General features: G+C 39.7%; 1 protein-coding gene across 1 annotated transcript; it reads right to left on the reverse strand.

The window, feature by feature from the left end:
• Positions 1-3,373: 3,373 nt before the first annotated feature.
• SRD5A1 (steroid 5 alpha-reductase 1) lies at positions 3,374-14,685 on the reverse strand. The gene is made up of 5 exons (XM_053998233.1): positions 14,303-14,685; positions 12,131-12,297; positions 9,051-9,152; positions 6,778-6,928; positions 3,374-4,658 (listed from the first exon to the last, which is right to left on the reverse strand). The coding sequence occupies exons 1-5, from the start codon at positions 14,626-14,628 to the stop codon at positions 4,592-4,594; spliced, it is 813 nt and encodes a 270-aa protein (XP_053854208.1). The 5' UTR covers positions 14,629-14,685; the 3' UTR covers positions 3,374-4,591.
• Positions 14,686-14,696: the final 11 nt, after the last annotated feature.

Raw genomic sequence — 14,696 nt, forward strand, 5'->3', positions numbered from 1 at the left:
AGGGCTGCCCTGACAACTGCAACTATTATTGGTAAAACTGAGGAGCATAGAACAGACTGGGACAGTCTCGTACTAAAGTTATTAAAATATTTCAATCACAAAACAGGATATAAAAACTGTGGTAGGCACTCAGGATTTCCTGTCTGCTGGAAGAATTCAAGTTTATACAAGTAATTTGCATACTATCTTCAGTCCCCCAAAAGATAATATCATGCTGAATCTCAGTTAAAATCGTTGAAACAGCAGGTGCTGCAGTTTTTTCAAGGGAGAAGTGATCCAGCAGCAGTTGAGGAACCCAAATAAGCAGCCTCTGCTTCTGTTAATCTTTGCTCTAACTGCAAGTGTAGAACATCTCAGCTACATACTTTGTTTTACGTAACTAAGAATGTATCACTAGACAAATTTACCTTGTGACTTTTAATAACTGCTTTGAGTACATCTCATCAAGATCACACATGCATCTAGGTCATTCTAATCCAATCTTGTTTTTACACTCCCCAAGATCTCAGCTGGGATAATGAAATTGTTGATACAAAAGCCTTGGTCAATCTCCACAAGTTAGAGCGGGTATTACTAACAGAAAAAAAAAAAAGTGTTCAAGCAAGACACCACAAATAATGTTTTATTAGTAAGGGATTTGGGGGAAAGATTTATCAATCTTGCTAGAAGTATCTCTATTAAAAATAGCTACAGATATACCCAATAGAAAATATGCATGTTTTCTCCCTCTGGAATGCGCAGAACAGAGTTCATTTTCACATTACATATTCTTGAGAAAAATATTTCAGTATTATATATTTTCCAAGAGAAAAATCTGTCAGAGCTGCTGAAAAGGGAAGGGCTCACAAGTGATGACAAATAAATGGGATATTGTTTAAACAAAAGACAACTCTAGCATTTGACCAAGTTGATCATATGCTTTCACCAATGTACCTGGTCTTGAAATGTGGGAATCATAGAGTCGTTTAGGTTGGAAAAGACCTCAAAGTTAAGTGAGTCCAACCTTTAACCCAGCACGACCAAGTCCACCACTAAACCATCTCCCTCAGTGCCACAACTACATGCATACCTCCAAGGATTGTGACTCCACCACTTCCCCAGGCAGCTTGTTCCAGGACTTGACAAACCTTTCAGTGAAGAAATTTTTCATAATAGCCGATCTGAACCTCCCCTGGCACAACCTAAGGCCATTTCCTCTCACTCTATCACTGGTTACCTGGGAGAAGAGATGAACTCCCACCTGGCTACAACCTCCTTTCAGGCAGTTGTAGAGAGTAGTAAGATTCCCCCTGGGCCCCCTTTTCTCCAGGCTACACAGTTCCAGCTCTTTCATATGCTCCTCATAAGACCTGCCTCAAATAAAATCTGTACTTTACTTAGGGAAGGCTCTCGAAGTATAATGAGAATATAAAATATAATCACACAAAGCTTCTGGCTTGGGTTTGGGATTTTTTAAATTAATCCAATTAACTAACATTTCTAAACATGCTGACATTCACAGCTCACAGACCTTAGTTTTTCTTTTTCTGCAACAAGAGAGAGAACAGGGATAAGCTGTCGGACTATCACACTTCAGATCCTATCCCACTCTTGACAAACCACAAATTAATGTGGGCAAACCAACTGAACTTTTAGGCAAGATAAATATTTATTAGCATAGTACCAGAGCAAAATTAAGACATCTGTTCAAATTTTCTGGAAACTGTGATAGAAGACTACTGACTAGAGAATTACAGCTCTTGAATATAAAGATGCAATAAACACTGACCTTTCTTTCACTGTTTAGTATTAGAACATTTACCTTTTCAAAAAAGGCAAAAAAAATAGTGTTAGGTTAGACTCTAAAATGCTGCCAAAAAGTGATTTTTTTACTGGGAGGTTGTCCCATTAGTGATTCTTAAACAAATATCCCTGAAGATATAAGATATTTTGGTGGGTTGACCCTGGCCAAATTCTAGGTGTCCACCAAAGCCACTCTGTCACTCCTCTCCACAACTGGACAGGGAGAAGAAACCAAAGCCTAAGCTTCATGGGTTGAGATAATGACCCGGAGAGATCACTCATCAAATATCACCACAGACAAAAGAGACTCAGTTTGGGGATATTAACTGAATTTATTACTAACAAAAACACAGCAGGATAATAAAAAGTAAAATACATCTTAAAAACACCTTCCCTCTACCTTTCTCTTCTTCCCAAGCTCTACCTCCTCCCCCAGGGAGGCACAGGGAGACAGGGAATGGGGGCTATGGTCAGTTCATCACCTGTGGTTTCTCCTGCTCTTCAAGGAGAGGAGGCCTTCCCCTTCTCCAGCATGAGGTCCCTCCCATAGGAGACAATTCTCCATGAACTTCTCCAATCTGAGTCCATCCCATGGGCAACAGCTCTCCATGAACTGCTCCAACATGGATTGCTCAGTTCAGGCACAGCCTGCTCCACTGTGGGTCCTCCCCAGGGTCACAAGTCCCACCATGAAACCTGCCCTAGCATGTGCTCTTCTCTCCAAACATCCCTCTCACAACCCTGTTCCAGCACAGGCTTCCCATGGGTTCACAGCCTCGTCTCAGGCAGCCACCTGCTCTGGCATGAGGATCCTCCACAGGCTGCAGATGGATCTCTGCATCCCCATGGTCCTCCATGGGCTGCAGGGGCACAGCTCCAGCAGGAGAATCTCAGCTCCAACACCTGAAGTGGCTCCTCCCACTCCTCACTTGGTGTCTGCATAGATGTTGCTCTGCCCAAGAACGTATTTTTTTTTCTTTCTTAAATATGTTATTACAAAGACATTACTGTCCTTCACGATGGGCTCAGCCGTAGTCAGGGGCAGGTTGGCCCTGGCTCAAGCTGGCATTGGCTCTGCTAGACATGGGAGAAGCTTCCAGCATCTTCTTACAGAAGCCACCCCTTTAGCCCCCATCACCAAAATCTGGCCACACAAACCCAATAAAGATATTAATTAACCACAAACTATGTTTGTGTTTAAACACCTTGGGTAGATAGTGGTTTTTGAATCCTATATTTTTTTTCCACTAAAAAAGATTTTGATTGGTAGATGATTTAGACAAGAAGATTAAAAAAAATGCTGCAGACATGACAGGATTTAGAAATATCATAAGACTCTAAAATTATCTTCAGAATATGCTTTAAGTGATCCTATTGAACTTTCATTGTCAAATAACTCCATTTTAACATTGAGGAGTAAATCAAACTCTTCACCATCCTCTCTCTCCAGCAATCTCATGACTGCTCATCAAAACCAATCTTACTGCAATTCCCTACTGGAAAACTTAGCATCTGGCAAGATTACGCTACTAATTTGTTTTTAAGAATATAACCCAACACAGAAGTACAAACAGAGCAGATGACACTTGGCAAAAGTTTGAATTCCATTTATTTTCAAATTATGTTAGCAGCAGAGTTTTGTGGAAATTTTTTTTCTTAGTGTTCATTTATTTGTTTCTTAATTTTTATAATTATTAGAATTTGGTTGTTCATTTGGTGGCCTTTTGTTTTTGTTTTTAGTTTTCCCTTGGGTTGTTTTGGTTGGTTTTTTTTTTGGGCCAGCAATTCTAAAAGATTATTATTACAATCATGCAAAAGACATAGATAAATTGAAAATCTGTATGCTTGGGATCCCATCATGTTCTTGAAACCATTCTGGAGTCCTTCATGAGCAAAAGGTTGGGGTATGAGAACAGACACAAGGCTCAGAATTTTAGAATATAAAATCACCTAGAATATTAGCAACAGAAGAAAGAAGACACTTGATTTTTTTTAAATAGCATAGTAAGAATCTTTTTTTTTCCAATCTCAAGGTTTTTTTATAAATTAAGTTAGAAAACATTACACAATTGTTAACAATGCTAGATTGGCCTAAGTATCTTAAGTAGACTTCCAAAACCAGTTTAGAGTGAGAAAACACATATTGCATATTGAGATAGCTATCAATTTTAAGAGGTAGATGAAAATATTAATCTATTAGCAGTACAGCTTTTATGTAAATATCATTAAATATTGTCTATACAGTGTCCCTATATTTGTAAGGGTGCAAAGAGAAGGAAAAACACTGCCTTTCATGTAAAAGCAACTGTATTAATCTAATTCCTTGGTCTACATCACCAGCTCTTCTGGAGATGCAGGCGGCGGGAATTGAAAGAATTAGGAAGGCAAGGAAAAAAAATAAAATCAACCCTATTAGTGTATGTAGGCAGAACACACCATCCAGATTGCAGTGAGGGTGGCTGAGCTCACAGCACAATCCTCAGCTACATTGAGTGGAAACAGTAGAAGCCCTCACAGGCAGAAAAAGAAGGATCAGAAGTCATGCACAGTAATTCCCATGATGCCAATTCAGACTCATTGCCTAATGTATTTATGAAGGTGCTTCACTGCTGGAAAGGCACTTCTGCTCCTATTCACCCTGTCCATCAGACTTCTGGGTTACCATTAAGAGGAAAAAGCAGTAAGTAATAGCAGCACTGATGGAAAGGCTTTGTCACAGTGATGATCCAAGTGTGTTGCTAACCTGCCAGCATCTGTAAAATGTTGGCTGTTACTAAAAGCATCCATCTCAAAGTGTTAAAAGCACAGCTCAGTACAAAAATGGAATGACAATTTTCCTGTCCTTTGGATAGTCTTCAAATTTCTCAAGGTACCATCTGAAAAACAAAATAAAATCTGATGAGTATTGAGTCTTCAAAACACTGCTGAAGAAATGAAATAATTGTACAATGTGTTTAATTTAATCCATACACGGTTTTGTCTTCAAACAAACAAAAAAATGGCATTTACTGCACTCACCCTAATGACATCTAATTACCAAATATAACTAGCTGCCAGTTGGTTTGGAAATCAAACCAACAGATCTGGTAAGATATGTCAGGGAAGGAATAACCCATTCTTTCAAAATGTATGGTATTACACATACTAAGAATTTACACATTTTAAAATTAGAGAGAGAAAAAATAAAATCAAAAACGTGTCATTGCATAATAAGCAAGGGATGCTTCACACACTGGAATGAGAGTCCCATTCTGCACAGAAACGTCTTTGGCTGCAGTTAGAATTTGGGTAATCAAACTGAACATGACAAACATTGCACTTGCCTTATTGCTAACACTCCTCAAAGACCATCACTATTTTCAAATCCAGACAAAAAAAAAAAAAAAAAAAAAAAAAAAAAAAAAAAAAAAAGCAGAGCACTATCAGATATTTGTTTACTCTCAGATAGCATGTTTACTCCCATTTTTGAATATTTATTGTTCTGCTTCTCTGAAATAAAAGAACTAAGTTCACCTGAGCTCCTCAAAGGTGCAGATATTCATAATATCAATAGTTAACTGCAAGATCAAAGCTGGAATAAACAGAACAAAATATGCAATGCACAATAACCTGCATCTTGGGAATACAATTACTACCCTATTAACCCATTTCACTCATTTATTCTAAGTTTTTTAAATAAACAAACTACACTAACATGTTTCTTCACTTACATGGATTTGCTATTTTTAGTTGCTTGGGGGTTTTGTCCTGTACCCCTATTCCATTTTCATGCATTTTTCCTTTAGTGTAAAAAAACTTCCTTTAACAACCTTTAGCTTTTCTTGATGTTCTGAAAGAGGGCCATCAAGGCTTAAGATTGATGGAAACCAACCATGGAATTTGAGCCTGAAGAACGTAATATACAAGGAGAGGCAGGAGAACCTGTCCTTGCTTCATCTGGCAAGGAGGAGACACTCAGAACTCAACTGGATGAGCCCTGGGCCTTGTGGTTTGCCACACACCAGTTGGCTGGACACCACAACCTTCAAGTGCTCCTCCCAACTCAAGATACTTTGCAACTCTGCTCACTAATAGCAGGTGATAAAACAGGAAGAGACGGTCATAGGCAACAGGTTTGGAAGACTCAGGTTGGATAGTGGGAGAAACTTGCTCACTGGGAGGGTATTACAGACCTGGAACATCCTACAAACAATGGGCAGGAAAACCTCTATTTCTGGAGGTTTTTAGGACTCCATAAGACATAGACATGGCTGCCCTCACAGTTGGTTGGTATTTTTTTTTCAACCCATTTTGTCCTTAAATTCATGTTTATTTCCTCTTATGCCACTAAATTTCAACATGACAACCAAAGCAGGAAGCTGAAAATAACCAAAATAAAATTAACATGTTCAAATTCTCTTAAGCATGCTATTCCTTAATGAGAATCCCTTCAGGAAACAAGTCTCCCCAAACTATGGTCCTTCTTGTCAGCAGGAAAGCCACATTATAAATACAGTACATGAGCAGTCAGAATGTTTAGAGCAGAGACTTCATTAAATATCATCTATCAGAACTGTTTTCATAATGTCCATACAATTGATTATAGACAATATGATACACACATGACTACAAAGTGTGCCTGTTAAAGACGGCTTGGGTGATTTTCAAAAATTTATATATTAGAGAAACAAGTTTGAGAAGAGAAAGTATAATATTTGATTAATTAAGATAATATTGATAAACTTGTCTATAATCTTCACAGATCCAGGATGTACTGTCTTCATTTAAACATTATTTTGACCACCTTATTGTACTGTGTTTATGCTCTGAAATATTCTGCTGAAATTCTGCAGTACTTAATCTTCTCAGAGTATTCTCTATCATTTTCTGCCCTACAGCAGCAGTCTCTTTCACAAGACTTGCTCTGCAACATCCCTGTAGGATGAGGTATAATTTGTGAAATGGAAATGCAGTGGGGCATAGAGACGACCAAGCTGACAAGGCAGGAACACTTACTTGTGGTGTTGTCTTGCCCTTGAACCCAGGACGAAAAGAGTACACAATGCAAATGCAAGGCTTTCAATGGTGCAGCAGGCAAGGGCAAACCCAAACCATTCCAGGATCTCTCCAAAAAAGTTGGCTCCACTGACATACTCAAACATTCCTCCTGAAAGCAGGACAAAGTTACTTCAAAATACCTTAGTAAAGATGTTCAATGTTACCTCTCTGTGCACCAAGTACGAGCTATATCACTAATACCTCTATTTGGTCTTTAAAGGCATTGGAGACAGCATTTTTCAGTTCAAGCTGTACTATGAAGGATCACTTCAGACCTCATTCTAAGACAGACCTTTTGTAGCTCCACTTTTCCTCTTTAAATAAAGAAAGAAAAGCAGATTTACTAGGATCAGAAACAAGTACATGCCTTTGTGAATAATTACTTAATGACATGTTCTTTGATCGTACACTAAAACTTCTTTAAAATATGTAGAAATAGAAGACATACTCCCCTTGAGTCCCAGAAAATACTGGGTTAGTTAGCCTACAATTTTTAATTTCTTTAAGTACTTTAGAAAATAAGTTAATTATGAACAATACTATTATTATGAAGTTCCAAATTTATTCTCTAGCTTACAAAGTTATTGCGCTTTTGTCACCATTGCTCATCAGATCTGCTGTTTCAGCTTCTACACTCAGTGAAAATTTGGTAGTCTGTGTTAAATCAATTGTATAGACAGTTGTGCATAAACAATTGGTACTCCAGCTGCTAGGAATTTTATAAATTAAGAATTTCGCCCTAATTACAAAGTTGGTGCACGCATGTGCTTTACCAGTGGGACTAAACAAACAAGTATTTGGAAATGTAATAAAGGACGTGTTTTGACCTTGCTCTAGTTACACTACTTTTGTGACAAAAGTGAAATTCTAGCACTTAAACTGGATAAGCAACATCAAAAAGATTGCCTCCTCCTGATCTTACAGCAAATAACATATTTCCTTCAGAACCATTTTGTACACTGAACACAGTATAGTATGTTCATATTCATTTTTTCACATGAGCACTTCAATTTACATCTATTAAAATTATAATCATTGTCTTCTTCTTGGTGAAAAATAACTACCTTATATATCTTAGTCTACCTTATATATCTTAGTTCTTACAGTTTTATTTAAAAAAATAACAACCAAGAAAAAGCAACAACTAAGAAGAAAAATCTAGTGAGATAACAGAATTCAGAGGTAGTATTATCTTTCTGCTCTCAGTGAGCGTAATGTACCCAGAAGAGTGCCTGTTTGCAAAAGTGATAATAAACCTTAACACTTCCATATAGGCTCCATAAGAAAGCCTTTCACATTCTCCATTTTCCCATGAAGGTCAGAATTTACAATGCCAAATTCATTTCGATTTCTGACCTCTTTTCCCTGTGTCTCCCTTTTCAAAATTGCTGCTGTTCTCCAATTACTTTAGGTACCTCCCTCTTATATCAGACATGAAATGGGTCACATGCTGAGTACTTTCTTCATTCCCCTGCTGCTCCTACACTGAGTTAATAATTTAGGTCTTTCTTCTCCACCCACCTGCTCATTCTCTGAAAAGTTGGGCAGTGCTGTTACATTTTTACCCCTTTTCAAAAATACAGCCAGTGTTGGTCAAGAAACCCAAAGATTTGCACAAGGCAAGTGATATAATGAAACAGATTCCTTACAGTATTTGGCTTAAGAGGAAAAAAAAAAAGTTTCCCAAACCATAAAATCACTTCCTGTGGTAGAAAACAAAATGCTATTTCCAGTTGCCTCTTATATAACAAATTACTATCTCCTCTAAAATACACCAAGCTTTAGAAGGCCATTTTCACACAGAATCATTTTAGGTTGGAAGGGATCTCTTGAGATAATCTTGTCCAACCACCACTGTTGAAGCAGGATCAGCCAGAAGAGGTTGCCCAGGACTATGCCCAGTCTGGTTTTGAGTCTCCCTCCAATCTCTCTGAGCAACCTGCTCCACACCTGTGCATTTGACCATCCCCACAGCCCAAAAAAAAAAAAAAAAAAAAAAAAAAAAAAAAAAAAAAAAAAATCAGATATAAGTTTGTGTCCACTGTCTCTGGTCCTGTCACTAGGCACCACTAAGGAGAGCCTAGTTCTCTCTTCTTTGTAATATATAAACTTTGATAAGATCTCCCTTGAGCCTTCTCTTCTCCAATCTGAACAGTCCAAGCTCTCTCCACCTCTTCTTATATGAGAAATACTTCTTTTTGTTGTGTTAATTTCTGTACCATTTTACTTACCTCTTGGTATCTTGTAACCAGTTTCCCCAGGTTTTCTCAGATTTCTGAGAATATGATCAGAATGAATATTGATGGCCGTGCCAATCAACCATCCTAAAAAACCTATGGAGAAATATTAAAAATACTATATTTAGTGTACTGTGTTTGTTCAGAAAACAAACTACAGTCAGATATCACATTAGGCATATTGTCTCAAAGCAGTAGTAATGTAAGCAGCATGAACAAACAGTTCTGGTGACATCCTGCACAGTCCCAGTCCCACACTGTGCTCTTCAATCAGTAGAGCTCACAGTATCAATAGCCCCCTAGATGGGAAATAGCACTGTAAAAATGAAGTTTATTCTTATTTGCTAGACTTATATAAATGTATGTATGTTCATATATGCAGATGCAACGTGTATGTTCCCCTAACTTCGACACAGAAAAACAAATATGCTAAAATTTTACACACTGAAACAAACAGCCATTTTTAATCTTCCCAGAGGGACACATCTTAGCCCCACTCTCCTTTTACTGTTTTACTGATAGTGTATCAAAATTTCCCCAACAGATTTCTGTGCAATAAAAGGAATACAACTGTGAAGGAATTAAGGTACCATTTACTTGTGCCGTTCAGCAAAATGGTTTAGCCATTTATTATAGCCTTTCACAGAAACTGACATTGTTGTCACATTCTGCATCCTTATGTTGCCATGAGGGTGGGATAAATCAAAAGGAATTTAGGATTGAAATTCATTATTTTTATCCCTTGCCAACATGTTGCCTATGTTATCTTCTGTTGAAGGCAGCATTGATCAGGAACAGATAAGGTCTATGTTTTGAGGTTAACAAGTGCCTCATCTCAGATTCTGTGATTAGTTTTTACAACAAGACACAGTCTGGAGCATCCAGATACCTATCTATATTAGGAGAGACACTTGTAACCCACATCCCTTGCCTACAAGATGATAATCAGATTTGGACAACGCATACACGCTCTTCAGGTTTGATGTGTGAAGAGAGCAGAGGTGACACGTGTGCTTAATTGCCTCATTGCCAGATAAAAAGCTTCATGCAACAGGTGAAATGCTGATGTTCTGTAACCTGCACCTTGTGAGTTACAGGTGCTGTTCTGCTTTGCAGAGCTGCTACTAAAGAAGTGTTTTGATGCACAAAAGAGTTAGCCATCAACATTCGAAGGAAGTAGTTGAATAGGGACTTAAAGGAGTAAGAAAAGACATAGCATGCTGCAAAGGGTTTGAAGATGCTAAAGCAAGCAAAGGAAGAAAGCAGTTTGCAACTAAAAGTGCAGATAGATTAGGAAAGGACACAAGGGTGAGGCACAGACGTGTTAGTGTCCTATTTGTAGCAGTCACCACTTCAGGGTATCACCAGCTTTCTTGGTAAATTCACAAGCTCTTTATTGGCATACAGGTGTAAGGTTCATGCTGAAAGATTATGACTTTGTTCTTGGTTTGCAAGCTCATGGTTCTGCATTTGCAGCAGAACAGTCCTGTTTCCTCTGAAAACAGACAGGTTCACTTAGTGGTACTAGAAATATATATATAAGCATATATTTCAAACTGGTATTATTTGGGAAAAAAACAAACAAACAAAACCACAAATACAAATCAAACTAATTCATTCACAGAAGTATTCATAACTGAAAGCAGATGAACCTAACTAGTGTCATTTATACATTTGCATCTTTCAGAAATCCTTGAAACTTAAAAAAACCCAAAACCTGCCCAAAAGAACCCAAGGAAACTTGAGCAACAAGTCTTATTAACTTGATTTTTTTAAAGATATTTGATTAAGGAGGAACTGATTTATAGCTCCTTAATCATTATTCATTCACAGCACTGTATTGAGATATCTTTCAACTAAGGTACTGAAAACAGCGCCTGCCTGGCTTCAGTCTTGAACAGTGTTGATCAAGAAATCTCTTAATCTTTTTTTTCTTTTGCTGGATTCTGATTTAAGGAAAGTGGAAATTTTAAATCACCAAGGAAATTTCAAATATATTCTAGTGTCCTCTGAAGTCATTCCCTTGTACCTCAATTTCTCTATTTTTAGTGCACGAAGAGAACTGCCTCCTGACCTTGGCAAGAGAATCTACTTATATTGAAATTTCTTCAATCTTATATTCATGACAGCATTCAGCACAGTTGTCCTCTATGTCATCCAAAATAACACTGGAATAAAGCCAAAAAATATATTTTTTATTGTTGTAAAAGGCTTGAGAAATAAAGGAGAAAGACTAACTTGCTCTGGCTACAGAATAACAAAAAGAAGGGTACCGACTCAGATCAAGGATCTACACAGTCCAGTACTCTGCCTTTGATGAGGCAAAATATTCTGATTTATTTTCAGATGAAAATGATCTTTCTGTAAAGATTTCATTAGGAAATGATACTATCATTTTGACAGTAGGCAAAAGTAGATGCCTAGGAAACAAAAAAATTGAGTAAATAAAATACTTTGTCACTAAATACCTTAGTCCTTTAATCATATCCATTGCTTCAAGTATAAATGTAACCTCACTTCCCAATTGGGAGTTAATGATCAACCCTTCCACCCCTTCCTTGTGGGGCCAGTTTTGTCATTTTACAAAGCCACTCCTCAATTACAAGGGCAGCTGGATTGGTCCTTGTGTGTATCCAGTGTAGATATCCTGACACCAAGGACTTCTAGCATTTGCCACGGTATGTCAGTAGTTAGCAGCTATCCTTGATAGATTTTTCACTCCACAAATTTGTTACTTTGGTTTAATCTACATGTTACACAGAAAAGCTTTGTTTCTTCTAAACCTGCATGTTGCTGGTTCCCTGTAGGGCTTCAAGCTTCTACGAGAAAAAAAAAAAATACATGACCTGGATTTACTTAGCTGTTAGAGAGTAAAAATGACAATCAGATCATCTAGCACTGCAGAAAGAAGTGTGAGTTCACAAGTTAAAAAGCCTTAAGCTACACCAATGAGAAAATTATGAGAAGACTTTTAAAATGGCATTGGTGATACTGTGGAATCACAATAAAAAATTAAGAGCTATGAAGACAGAGGAAAATGACACCTGATGTTCTCATAACATGATTTAACTCGCCTGTAATGAAGCGTGAGTCGCCCAGCCAGCCTGGAGGGTAAGTTGCATAGGTGGTTAAGCTTCGGCCCTGCAAGTACCCGTTGAAAACACAGAACAGAAGTGCTAACACAAAAGTGAAAAACGGCGTTGGTTTTCCTTCACGGATCAGCAGAGGAAAGATGAGTGCCCTATAAAAAACAGAGAAAAGAAAATGTATTGTATTAACCACAAAAAAAGATAGTTTTGAAGTCCAAACATTGTCCACACTACCCTACTTTACAAATTCTCAGCACCAGCTCTTGGTGCCTGTTTGAAAGGATAGCTGCACTTGCTTTAACATCTAAAACATTCTCTTTTTTTTGCCTAGTTGGAATTACAAGACCAGTGCTCTCTACCGTATGGCAGAAATTTTGAACTTTGCATCCAAAGCAATTACTTTGGTGAGAGGAATAAAGACAACTGATATTACGCACAGTCCACATTTGTCCCTAAATCCTCAGTTGTATCATCAAGCTTTCTGAGATGAAACGAGGACCCCTCTACTAAATTCCCCCAGCATTTCCAGGGGGAAAGTCAATCCCCTTTAAATTAACGTAATTGACCTCAGTTTCCTCCCTACTTTGTAAGCCAAAACATTAATTGCTTCACCTTGACAGTTTTGGTCAACTCTATGACACCTCTAAAGATGTGACAAACCCACAATTGCCATCCCATTTGGGAAAGGAATCTTGATTGCTTTTCCTGGGAAATTATGCAAGCAAACTAGCTCCAAACAAGAAGAGCAGGTGAATACTCTTGTGCTCTTTCTTGTGGAACTAGCCAACTCCCAATTGTCTATTGATTTAATTATGATCCATAATGATACAGAAGCAGGATCACAGAAGCCTGAGCATTCTTCACGTGTTTTCCATCTACCCAAGAATGACTGCTTCAAAATAGCCTTTCCAAAGGAAGTCCAATTCTAATAGCTTTCAAGAAAGGGTAACAAATTCATCACAGGATTATTTAAAGCATGCAATGCTACAACAAACAGAAGAAGATAACATAGAACGTTCTTCCAGTTTACATTCACCTACAGAAGAGTCCCTCGGGTTTGGCAATAGCAACAAGCAATTGGAAAAAAAGAAATTGCCTCACATTCCTAGCTATTCCCAAACTTCAAGGATGAGTTAAGATCCCATGTAAAAGCTAATGTCTTTACACTTAAGAGGAGAAAAAGGGGGAGCAAAGACACAACTGCAGGTTTTCAAAGGCAACCTCCAGGCCAACCATATGTCATATACCTCCCCACCACAAGGCTGCTGGAATACACTTGGTCAAAAGCAAGAGCTTTTCTCAATAAGCACCAGAAAATAACCTATCAAGTGGCTTAAAATAAACTTGACAAATCTAACCCTTCTGTCTTGGAGACTAATTTACTTGTGGAGTATGACAAGCAGCTACTGTCCACAACTTGAAGGGAACAGCAAGATCACACCTGGGCTCCAACTCAGCTGCCTTCTCCAAGTGTTTTTACAAAATGCCTGAATACTATTGACTACCTGGAAACATAGGACACTCAGCCTCAGCTTTGCCAGTACTTTAATGAATCATTGAATATGCTGAGCTGGAGGAAACACACAAGGTTCATCCAGTCCAACTCCTGCAACGAATGAATGCTACGTTGAAAGACAATGTTGAACGATATAATTAGAAAATAGCTATTGTTTAGCAACATCAAGATTATATCACTACACAGTGCTGACCTTTCCTTGTTGTAACACAGTGACCTTAAGACAGCCTGGTCAATCCCTTGCCGAAGCGGGAGTCACCACGAGGCACAGCAGCAGCAGCACAGGGATGAAGCGGCGCGCTGCGGGAGCGCCAAGCGCTCCGTTTGCACGCCGGAGCATCGCAGCGCACAGCACAGCGCACACAAGGGAGCCGGCACCGCATCGCCACAGCTATTTACCCAGACACCATAACAACACACGACATATCTTAGCGTAGCGAAGCAGAAGGGACTCAGTAACTATTATATTAAGCAACACACGCTAATTAACAGAACCTCGACCCCTTCGGTCGGGAAGCAGCAACCAAGGATCTCTTAAGAAGACCGATCCCTTCTCCTGCCTCCAGCACGGCAGGGAGCCCCGGCCATCCGCCCCAGCCCCGCCTGTGCCCGCGGGCAGCGCCGCCCGCCCGACCCCGCACCTGTGCGCGTAGTGCAGGAAGAAGCAGCCCAGCAGGACGCGGTTGGGCCGGGCGGCCGCGACCGCCCCGCCACAGGCGGCGAGCCCGAGCGGGACGAGGAGGGAGGGCAGCTCCTGCAGCGCCCAGGCGGGGCGGGCGGGCAGCAGCCAGCCGAAGCGCCGTGAGGAGTACCGGCCGTAGGGCATGGGGATGAAGCAGAGCAGCAGGGCGGAGGCGGCGCCCAGCGCCATCAGCCCGTAGGAGGAGAGCTCCAGCAGCCGCCGCTCCTCGGGGCCCTCGGCCCGGCGCCACAGCGCGCACACGCCGCCATCGCCAGCAGAGCCCATCGCGCTCCGCCGCCTCGGTTCATCTGGCACCGCCGGCGCCCGCCGGGGGCATGGCCGCCCCAGCCCCG

Source organism: Vidua macroura, chromosome 1 (genome assembly GCF_024509145.1).
Source record: "Vidua macroura isolate BioBank_ID:100142 chromosome 1, ASM2450914v1, whole genome shotgun sequence".
NCBI classification, from domain to species: Eukaryota; Metazoa; Chordata; class Aves; order Passeriformes; family Viduidae; genus Vidua; species Vidua macroura.